A 12,155-nucleotide genomic window follows, 5' to 3' on the forward strand; every position below is an offset into this window, starting at 1 on the left:
ATGTGCACAGCCCTAGGGATTCTAAACAACAGACTGGCAATTCTATAACAAAAGACACACTATCCTTGCCTTTGTTCTAACAATTAAGTCCCATATGGAAAATTAAAAAGTACTAAAGTGGAACTGAATATTTAATGAAAGAATTGATTATATTCTACTGAAATCAAGACAGCATAAACTGATAGCAGTATATATATATATATATGTGTGTGTGTATGTATATATGTATGTATGTAAAGGTTCCCCCGCACATGCGTGCTAGTCGTTTTCAACTCTAGGGGCCGGTGCTCATCTCCGTTTCAAAGCCGAAGAGCCAGCGCTTGTCCGAGGACGTCTCCGTGGTCATGTGGCCGGCATGACTAATTTAATTTAATTTAATAATTTAATTTGTATACCGCCCTTCTCCCTAGGGACTCAGGGCGGTGAACAGGGCAATACATAGTAAAAAACCGAATACAAAAATTAAAAGCGATTAAACCATTATGCCCATAATAATTAATACATCTTAAAATTAGAGCTATTTATAAAAACCCAACCCCATCCCATCAGACCAGGCCAGCTTGTTTGAAAAAGAAGGTTTTAAGATCGCGCCGGAAGGAGCGAAGGTCGGGGGCCATCCGGAGCTCAACCGATAAGCGGTTCCAAAGGTCTGGCGTGCCCACAGAGAACGCTCTCCACCTGGGGGCCACCAATCGGCATTCTTTGATCGGCGGCACCCTAAGGAGGCCCTCTCTGTGGGAGCGCACTGGACGGAGGGAAGTTGATGCCGGCTGCAGGTGTTGCCGTAGGTAATCCGGACCCATGCCATGAAGGGCTTTGTAAGTCATCACTAAGACCTTGAACCTCACCCGGAGAGCAACCGGTAGCCAATGCAGCTCGCGGAGCAAAGGTGTAACATGGGAGTATTGGGAAACCCCCAAGACAACTCGCGCGGCTGCATTCTGCACCAGCTGAAGTCTCCGGGTGGACCTCAAGGGCAGCCCCATGTAGAGAGCATTACAGTAGTCCAGACGAGAGGTCACGAGCGCATGAGTGACTGTACGCAAGGCATCCCGGTCTAGATAGGGCCGCAACTGGCGCACCAGGCGAACCTGGGCAAAGGCCCCCCTAGTCACAGCTCCAATATGCTCTTCCAAAGAGAGCTGTGAATGTAGAAGGACCCCCAAGTTGCGAGCCCTATCTACGGGGGGTAATAGCTCACCCCCCATGGCCAATGATGGAATAATCGGAATTTCCCGGGATGCCGGCACGAACAGCCACTCAGTCTTGTCAGGGTTGAGTCGAAGCCTGTTCCTCCCCATCCAGACCCGGACCGCCTCCAGGCAACGGGACATCACGTCGAGGGCATCGCTGGGGTGGTTTGGGGTAGAAATAAAAAGTTGGGTATCATCAGCATATTGGTGATACCCAATGTTGTGATTCAGGGTCAGCCTGTGGGTCCGGCAGCCGGGTCGGATGACTCGGATGACTCAGACGAGGGGGAGGAGGAGGGTGTTGAAGACAAACTTGCTGATGATGGCTTGGAGGCTTCGCAGAGCCCCCAGCCAGGCCCCTCTTCTCAGCTGCGCGAGCCCGACAGTGCGGATGATGATGACCCACAGCTGGCCCTGTTCAAGGACGCCCGACGCAGGAGGCAGTCAAGCAGGAGCAAGCAGAGAAAGGCTGTGGGACTCCTCGGAAGGAGGCACAGGGAGACCACGCCCTGAACTCTAATAAAGGGAGTGTTTGGGGAAGGGCTGGTTGCTGAAAGCAACCGCTCCGTTTGAGGATCAAAGTTCCGGTATTTTGTTTCATGTTTTGTTGCTTGTTTGTGTAATAAATCTTGGCAGACGTTTTCCAGCCTCAGACGCTCTCCAGCCTCTGCCGTTTGTACAGGGGTTGCCTTTCTGCAAGGCCGGTAGCAGGCTGGTACAGAACACCCAACTCCAAAACCACGAATGATCTCACCCAGCGGCTTCATATAGATGTTGAACAGGAGAGGCGAGAGAACCGATCCCTGAGGGACTCCACAAATGAGAGGTCTCAAGGTCGATCTCTGCCCCCCTGCCAACACCGACTGCGAACGTCCCAGAAGGTAAGAGGAGAACCACTGGAGAACTGTGCCTCCCACTCCTAACCCTCTGAGACGTCGCAGCAGGATACCATGGTCGATGGTATCAAAAGCCGCTGAGAGGTCTAAAAGGACTAGGACAGAGGAGCAACCTCTGTCCCGAGCCCGCTAGAGATCATTCACCAGCGCGACCAATGCCGTCTCCGTGCTGTACCCGGGCCTGAAACCCGATTGGTACGGGTCTAGGTAATCAGCTTCATCCAAGAACAAAGGGAGCTGCTGCGCCACCACGCTCTCAACAACCTTCGCCAAAAAGCGAAGGTTGGAGACCGGACGATAGTTGTTTAAAATTGCTGGGTCCAAGGCAGGCTTCTTGAGGAGGGGTCTCACCACCGCCTCCTTCAAGGCGGCGGGAAAGCTACCCTGACTCAGAGAGGCCGTAATCACTGCCTGGAGCCAGCCTCGTGTCCCATCCCGGGCTGCATAAGTCAGCCAGGAGGGGCACAGGTCCAACAAACACGTGGTGGAGCTCAGCTTCCCCATGATCTTGTCCACTTCTTCAGGAGTCACAGGATCGAACTCTTCCCAGATTAAATCGACAAGGCCGCCCGTATCCTCTTCGTCAGACTCTGCCCAGTCGGAGTCCAAACCGGTCCGGATCCGAGCGATTTTGTCCGACAGAAATCGACTAAACTCCTCGGCTTGACCCTGCAAGGGTTCCTCCCTCACCTCCTGGTTAAGAAGGGAGTGAGTTACCCTAAACACCCCGACCTCGACGCCAAAGGCGCACGGAACGCTGTTACCTTCCCACTGTAGTGGTCCCTATTTTTCTACTTGCATTTTTACGTGCTTTCGAACTGCTAGGTTGGCAGAAGCTGGGACGAGTAACAGGCGCTCACTCTGTTACGCGGCACACATATACATATACATGGGTGTTACCAAGTTGCCAAATTTGGAGATCCCTGGTAGAGATGATTGATGAGAAATGTGTTGGAAAATCCTGGAATTTTTTGCAGGGCATGCTATTGCCAACATGATTCAATGGTTTCTAGAAACAAATCCTCTGAACTGGAAGTGATTGAAGGATCTGGAGGTAGACCAGTCCCAAAACAAGCTAGTTTCCATAATAGAACTCTGTGAACTGATTTTGGTTTGGAGGATCTGTATCTAGAAACTGCAAAACTGTCCCCAGAACAGTACGGTTCATAGGAAGAACAATGTGTTTTGCACGTACCAGATAAATAGCATGAATTCTTGTCTTTCATTTGGCACTTCAGATGGGGGACGAAGAATGTAATAGCTTACCTGGGATTCATAATAAGACGGCGGAAAAAATAGGTCCAGGTGATATAATCCATTGCATCTTGCTTTGAAGTTATAGTTCCAGCTGCAATTTCAGCATTTAAGTGATCAGACAGAACTTCCAGTAAACTGAACAAAAATAAGCAAACAAATAGTATACCATCTTTCTTGAGATAATTTATATTTGAAATGTTGTTACAAAAATCCACAAAATTGCATTTAGCAGATAAACAGTTTTAATACCTGGCTTTAGTTTAATCTGATTACAGATATTAGTTAACCTACTAGATATTTTAGATTTCTGTACTAGGAGTCTGCTATTCTAGCACAATTGAGTGCACAAATGCAAAATTATTTTGAAGGAAGATCTTTTTATTTTCTTATTTGGAAGCTATGAATAGAAAACCACAGAATTAATTCCCATTGTAAAACTGCTGAGCCATCAAAATATAGATACTTTAAAAGAACACTGTTGGTTGTAAATAATATTACTATTTTACTATTTTAGTTCTTCTGATATACACTGTGACATCCATCTACCATTAAGATTCTCTAACTTCTAAAAACAAGACCTGATATATTTATGCATGAACACACATAGAAAGAAAGAGAATAAACCCAGATTTCATTACAGATATAATTATTTATCTATACATTAGAAAAATACATACGTACATACATATATACCCCACACTGGAGACATATAATTAAAACTTGATATAGATTTATTTGGTAACAGTTTGATCATTTAAGTTGAAGATCTATGAAAGAAATCCATCTGGAAGGGGAAAAATGATCCCGAAGATTTTATGATTTTGGCCAGTCAATGTTCAGTATGCAGGCATAGAAAATATAATTACTAATGGAATATTATAGATTCATATTAAAACAATATATGTTCCTCTTATACCTGGATTCTACTGGAAAAGGCTCATAAAGGAATTTTTTATAAAAGTCTTTCTTGATGTCATGAACCAGAATCACTGCTTTGCCTTGATCATCAAACTGAGGTCGACCAGCACGTCCCATCATCTGAAGAACATCTACAAAAGTGAAACAGTAATAACATAGGACAGATTCTCTCTCTCACACTCACTCTTTTGAGATAGTAGATTTTCAGAAACACCAAGTAGTATTTTTAAACACAGCAATATTACTTAAGAGTCATGTATTGCATTTATTTTGCTTATACAATAATGCCTTTTTAAATGTTGCATTCTGCTTAGAAATGCTGTTATATTAGAAAAATGCTGTTTATATTAGAAAAAAATATAAACCTTTAACCATTTTTTTTAAAAAACAAACATTAAAAAATTATTTCCAGTTATTTATAAAAAGGAAGTTAAAATAAGCTTCAACTGCTTATATGAAATATCCAACAACATAATCCCACATGCTAAGTGTGAAATTTTGTTTCATAAAAGGTAAAAAAAATAATGGGGACTGGAAATATTGTCTCCAAGATTTCAAATGCCATAGAAAGATGTTTTAGACATTATAATTTCACATCTCTGATAAGTACTAGATAGAACAAGGAAACAAACATAAAATCCCAGGCATGATTTGAGATCTTTTAAACTGTGTATGTTATTCTTTGGAACCTTATATACATAAATGAATTATTCTGATTGTAGCTTCTGTACCATATCAGCTACATAACTTACATATCTATGTCACCCTATTTCCTTTTTGTAATTCACAGGGATAAAGTTACTATTTCCAACTCTAATGATATTACTTATATTCTATTGAAAGCATTATTTTTAACTTTTAAAACAAACCCGTTATATTGCTTAATGGGTGAGAAGTGAAGATAAATAATACATTTTTGTAAATTCTCTGATTTTCTTTAAAATAAAGAATTAAGAGAATTATGATCCTGTTACTACTGAAAAATCTGAACAAATCATGTGGCATATGTAATTTACCTTAGTTCTCTTTCATTTTCAGGAGCAAGGATTCATTTAATCTTTCTTAAGAGTAATACAGTCCTTTTCAATTTGTGACTATACCTGTAATTGGATAATCCACATAACGCCTGGTTTTGCCATCATAAAATTCTGTTCCTTTAACAATTACTAAATGTGCTGGAAAATTGACACCCCAGGCTAATGTACTTGTGGCAATAAGAACCTAAAAAGGAAAAGATTGTCCATGTAAACAAAACTTATCTTTTCAAAGTTAATAAAATGTCTCTCATACAGGTAATCTTTGGGTTGCAACAGCAATTGGGATTGTGTTGTTGAGTGATGCAATCGTAAAGTAAAATGTTACATGACTGCATTGCTTAGTGACAACAATCCTTTTGCTGATGTCATCACAAGATATGTGGGACATTAAGAGGGAAATGGTGGAAGTCCCAGGTAAAGAGACCGTGGGATTGGTGGGGAGACCCTGGAGGCCCAGTACAGGCTATGCGCAAGCACATAGTAGGGGAAGTAGGGTACAGCACCATACCAGTATGGAGATGCAGAATAGCCAGGGGAAAAAGGTTGTGGTGCTGTGCAAACACAGGGAGGCAAGAGAAACAGGGAAAGGAGACCACCTGGAGGCTGGTGAAAGCAGGATACGGTGCTGCATGAACACAGGGATGACAGGGAAAGCAGGGCACAGTGCCATGCAAGCATGAGGAGTCCACAGGTTGGCCCAAGCATTGGGAGGCCAGGGGAAGGAGACTGAAGATTGGCACAAGAGCAGGGAAGCTGGGGGGAGGAGAGCACAGTGTCACACAAGTGCTGGGACTCGGGGGTGATTTACTAGAACAATTTGCAACCTTCCTTGTTGACTTTGTTTGTGGGAAGCCGATGGGGAATGTTGGAAATGGCGATCACATGACTGTGGAGCACCACAACTGTCATAAGTATCAGCAGGTTGACAAGTACAGGACTTATGATCTTGTGACTGCAGGGGTAGTGAGAAAACTGGAATTTTGAGGAGCAGTCATATGTATTACTTGTTCAGCACCATCACAACTTTGAACAGTTGCTGTACAAATGGTCAGTAAGCAAGGACTACCTGTATGCTATCATGCCTATAGTAAACATACTTGGATTTTACAATTCACAAATAGCTCTTCCACAGTTTTTCTGTCCCGTTCGTGAAGGCCAGCATGGTGGATGCCTATTCCAAAAGCCAGGGTCAGTTTAAGATTAGACTCTCGTATTGTTCCAATGATGACATTCATCTGTAATACATAAGACAACAGATTAACTTGAGAAACTTTCAGAACTTTTTCATCAATAGCAGGAATATTAATTAAAAAGGGTTTCCAAAACAAAGTACTACTCACAACATTTTGTAAATGAAGAAAAAAAAACAGTTCCCCTGCTAAATTATTTAAAAGCTTTTTTGCCCCTTAAACTTAACCTTGGCATAAATCTGTCATGGCATTTTTTTTATGATGCACCTATAGTAGTATCTTCATATCATCCTCAGCCCGTAAGTGGGAGAGGTTTACACCATACTAATAATACTTGGTGTTAAAAGTAGTGTTTTAGTCTTCTTCAACTATCACCTGAATGTCACCCAGTCTAGTAGAAAAATCAGAAGACTGGCATTACTGGGAATAGAGGAAACAGAAGCAGGATAAGGACAAGATATAGGGATAGCAAATGTGATGCTGGTATAACTTAGTTCCAATAAGGGTTAAGTGGAGTGCAGTATGGAAGGTCGGAAATAGTCACGACTCTTCAGAAACAGTCATATGTATCACTTGTTCAGCACCATCACAGCTTTGAACGGTTTGCTGTACAAATGGTCAATAAGCAAGGACTACCTGTATGCTACTATGCATATAGTAAACATACATGGATTTTACAATTCACAAAAGGCTCTTCCACAGTTTTTCTGTCCCGTTCTGGATGGCCGGCATGCTGGTTTATTTAGGATTAACAAACCAGTCAAATAACAGAACTTGGCACAAAATAAATGTTATAGATCAAGAAGCCAGGGACACAAAATAATATCCAACTTAAGTCAGAACAATTTTCAGATAATAAATAATTACAGGACCAACTGCAAAGACACAACATGTGACAAATATAAATAAACTTTGGAATTCCTATTTGAAAGCAATCTTCCACACAATACGCAACTGCTTCTGAAAAGTTGGCAAATCTCAGAAACACTGTCTCAAGCAGTGTGAGAGAGTTTTTCTTAAGCTTTTACACAGACCAACACATAAAAATACATGGCATAATATCAGAAACCTGTAGACTGGAAAGCATTATTGCTTTCTTTAAAATATTAAACCAAACAATTTACCTTAGTAGCAGATTAATAACAGCAGATAAATTTGTTTATAGCATCAATATTACTGTATGATTATCAATAATGAAGAAACTGTCCCCCCATTGGCTAATAAAGGAAAATAATTTCATGCATACAAGAAACTCCAAAGAACAGTTTTATAAGCTACTTAAATTTAGACTAATTTTTTTTAAAAAAACCAGACAGAAAGCAAATGTCACAAAATATTTGATAATGATTACAAAGTGGACACTATTTGTTGTAATCCTGCTACCAATAAGTTTATATGGTATTAAAAAAGCTCTAGATCAGTCCTCCCACAGCAAAAAAAAAAAGATGGATGCTGTTGTAATCCAAATCTATCTGAGAAGCACAGTCACTCAGACAGAAAATTAACAGGATTGTGTAGTAACAGACTTCATTTTCAGAAGCAAACAATCAAGAACAAAAACAGAACATAAGAATCCTCTAGGTTCTGTTCTGTGACTGAAGCATATGGTCTCTCCTTGGAACAAATAATACTAAATAATTCAAGTGCAGACACTGCATTTGCTCACTTATTCTTTTAAGTACAGACCATAATGTAAGAATTCCACATCACCTTGTTTCCTATTCATATTGGATCACGGGTTCTATAATATTAACTGTATATTTTATTAGCAAAGCTTCATCGTAAAACATTCCCACCCCACAGACTTTGATTTACATTTCAGAGTTGCTAGGCTGGGGATGGCATTCAAGATCCAATCTGTCCACTGCCTTGTACTAGTGTTGTGACCTGAGGTACTGTTGATTATGTTCGCAATGCCATGTATTTATCACAGTAAAAACCAAAGCACCTTCATCAGGAGTTCTGCTATATATCCTGCCATTCTGTCATGTCAATAATGGGTGATTTTACTTATTTCTAACAGATCCTCTTTCATCTTCACAGAAATCAGTAAAGCAACACAGTGAAAATTACAACACTATCTTGATACCATGACTGCAGAATTCTGAAAACATTTTCTGAAAAATTCCTGTGTGATGATGTTTTTTTTGAATAGATATTATTTATTAATCTTAATTGAGGCAAAAGTGGTAAAGTTACCAAAAGAACAGTTTCTAGATTGCTGCACAAGAATAAGTTAATTAATCTACAAGGGGCTGCCACTGTTTATGGTAGTTCTTGTTTAACAATTATTCTTCAAAGTACCAAACAGACTTTTGGTTATGATCCTAAATTTCAGTGAACACAGAAGATTTGTATTTAAGTAAAGATATGTATAGGAGTAAGTAATAAATGCATTTTTATGTTACTCAAGATACCATCTTCTACAAATCCATATGCATACATGGTAGTTTTCTTCTGAAAGAATGAATCAATTTTATGACCAAGGGTAATTATTATTACTATTGTTTCTGACTATTGTTCAACTGTATACCTACCTTACTCTGTACACCGCCCCGAGTCCCTCGGGAGAAGGGCGGTATATAAAAACAAACAAATAAATAAATAAATAAATAAATAAATTTGCCTGAAACATGTCCAGATTTATTCTAAGCTCAAAGAAAACCTACATTTTCACATGACAAATAAATTTCTTTTAACTCGGGCTGATTCTAATATTAATAAAACAAATAAAAAATTAGATCTTTCCTAATAAATCAGTGTAACCTGTTGATACCAAGGAGGAAAAAAAACCCTGTTGTTGTTAGTTGACTTAATTATAAGCACATTCATTCACATTGTGATCTCTAAAATCTGAGCCTAAGATTCCTTTCAAAGCAGACAGTAATATGCTTTGCACAATTTTAAAGTAGCAAAGAGGAAGTAAAGGAATAAATAAAGTTTATGACAAGGTTATGGAAATTGTTGCCAAACTTGGAAGTAAATTTTTTTCCTTTTATTTATTACATATGTGTAAAATTAGGAATGATATAGCATTAATATATTTTAAAAATATACCTAAAAAGCTTTTGTTTAAAAAAGAAGAAAGCAGAATTCCATTTAAGTAGATACATTACTCTGTGTCTGAAATTCATTCCAGTCAGGGTATAATTCAGCAAGCCGATGACAAGACTGCTGGCTCCAAAAGAAAGGAGGAGACCAGATTGGACAAGAATGAGCTAACAGATTGCGCAGTCCAATTTTGTCCCTTTGAGTGTGATATATTGTTTCAAGATGCTAAAACCCCATACTTTCTCAGAGCATTTTCTGCTGTCCTGGTTTTCCCATTTTCGGGGAATCCTCATTATTAGTACTCTGTAGCCTTTTCAAAGCACCTCAGACTCAGACCATATGCCACTGTATAATGCTTATCCATGGTCTGAAAATGGTCGGTAAAGAACGATGGGTTGTACAAAGAATCAGGAAAGTGATGAAGTCTTAAAACAAAGTATAATCGCACATTTAACATCTGGCACAGATGTTGCTCAATCTTAAAATGTCCCTGTGCTAAGGTATATTTTTTTAAAAAAAACCCACGACATCATTCAATATTACAAAAGAAAGTAGTGCTAAAAATGCAAAGACAGATTCTTCCCATCCTTCTTCCACATTATTTATGGACAAAAATACTGATATGCATCACTCTAAGTGTTGTGACTTAATACTGGGCATAGTGTTAGAACTGAATCTAAATTACACAGTAATTTTCAGGCAAGTTATATCTTTTCCACCTAATCTGTTTCCCAGGAACACAAACTATCCAGGCAAGTTCAACAACAACTTATCTTATTATGCAATTGTGAAAATCACACTGATATTAGTTACTGGTATAAGTAGAAAAAATAGAATCACATGCTTGACAATAATTCAGTTCAAAATTAAAAGGAATGGAAATTTCAAACTATAGCACAGGACAACAATCTCAGACAAATAGATATGAATTTCATGTATTCAACTTTTATATACTCCCATTGGCAGTAGAATCTTTATCGAGCAAATTCTATAGATTAGAAAATATTGCAATCATTATTGCAACCTTCAGACTAAATCTGTAATTTCCCCTTGTGCTATTTTGGACTTATGCCCAATCTACATTTATTTTGCTTTATCTTATCCAGTACTACTCTGTGACATTTTTATTGCTTCAGATGGAATAGCAATAGCCTTTCAAACCTCTGTTCCCTGAAGCCAATATGTTCAATATTAAGAGTTGTTTTGGCACTACAAACAAAACGTCCAGCTATGTGTCTCTTTCCCTTTCTTGTGGTAAAAATGGAATAATGAAAATGTGTTTATAAATTGCTTTCAAGGGATCTCAAAACTCAGTTGACCAGGACAACTGCTTTACTCTCAGTCTATGCTGAGTGTGCATTTTATGCAGGACAGCTTTCACAGTTATTTTTCAAAGAGAAGGTGGCACCCAAACCCTTGCTTTTAGGAAAAAATCCTACACTACAGAAGAAAAAAAAATCATTAAAAAAGGGTGGCCGTACTTAGTGGAAGCCAAAGCCTAATCCTCCCTCTTATACTACTGGACCTAGAAATCTGTAAAAACACTATCTGAAACTGAGGCCCACTGAAACAAACCGCTATAACCTGCACAACAGTGGCATAGCTGGCAAAAACAAAAAGAGGCCACTGATATCTGTTTCCTTAATGAAAAGCTGCATAAGAAGCTTTTTTTTAGTTATATCCATAAATGAAAGTACATTTTGGAAGTGTGTGTGTGTGTACGCGCGCGTGTGCATTTTTATTTTAATATGCCAGATGTACCAAGACAGATCTCATAGGCCAACAGACAATCGAAAGATTCTACTTTTAGGTTAGAATTTGCGAACATCAGAAAAAATGTTGCTGTACTTAAGAATGTTTAAAGGTTATATATCAAACAAACAATTTTTAGTTTAGATGAAAATGGCAACCAATTCAAACATTTAATGTAATGGATATAATGAATTGTTTGTATATACATGCTGTATATACACAGACAAATGTGTATGTGAGTGTATGTTATGTTTGTGTGTGTGTGTGTGTGTATGTATGTATGTGTATGTATATGTATATGTATATGTATATGTATATGTATATATATATATATATATATATATATATATATATATATATATATATATATATATATATATATATATATATATATATATATATATATATGTTTTCGGAGGTTTTCGCGGGTGTTTGTATGTGGATCTTTGGTCATTCGGGTTTTTCCCCACGTAGAATTGAAGGTGTAGGAGCAACGTTTCGACGGAATCCCATCCGTCATCCTCAGGCTGGTGGCTTCAGCTTCCTTCTTCTGCTTCTCCCAGAAGAAGGAAGCTGAAGCCACCAGCCTGAGGATGACGGATGGGATTCCGTTGAAACGTTGCTCCTACACCTTCAATTCTACGCGGGGAAAAACCTGAATGACCAAAGATACACACACACACACACACACACACACACACACACACACATATATATATATATATATATATATATATATAGAGAGAGAGAGAGAGAGAGAGAGAGAGAGAGAGAAAGAGAGAGAGAGAGAGAGAGAGAGAGAGAGAGAGAGAGAGAGAGAGAGAGAGAGAGAGAGAGAAGAGTGATTACTTATTTGTGATT

General features: G+C 39.0%; 1 protein-coding gene across 1 annotated transcript in view; it reads right to left on the reverse strand.

The window, feature by feature from the left end:
- Positions 1 to 12,155, reverse strand: part of ASCC3 (activating signal cointegrator 1 complex subunit 3) — a 231,550-nt gene that overhangs the window by 80,027 nt on the left and 139,368 nt on the right. Inside the window, exons 31-34 of the mRNA XM_081312640.1 lie at positions 6,399 to 6,536; positions 5,365 to 5,485; positions 4,263 to 4,395; positions 3,356 to 3,481 (exon numbers count right to left, since the gene is read on the reverse strand). Of these exons, the coding sequence (XP_081168766.1) occupies positions 3,356 to 3,481; positions 4,263 to 4,395; positions 5,365 to 5,485; positions 6,399 to 6,536 (518 nt within the window). The remainder of the gene's footprint in view (positions 1 to 3,355; positions 3,482 to 4,262; positions 4,396 to 5,364; positions 5,486 to 6,398; positions 6,537 to 12,155) is intronic.

Source organism: Vipera berus (genome assembly GCF_964194415.1).
Source record: "Vipera berus genome assembly, chromosome: 1".
Lineage (NCBI taxonomy): Eukaryota > Metazoa > Chordata > Lepidosauria > Squamata > Viperidae > Vipera > Vipera berus.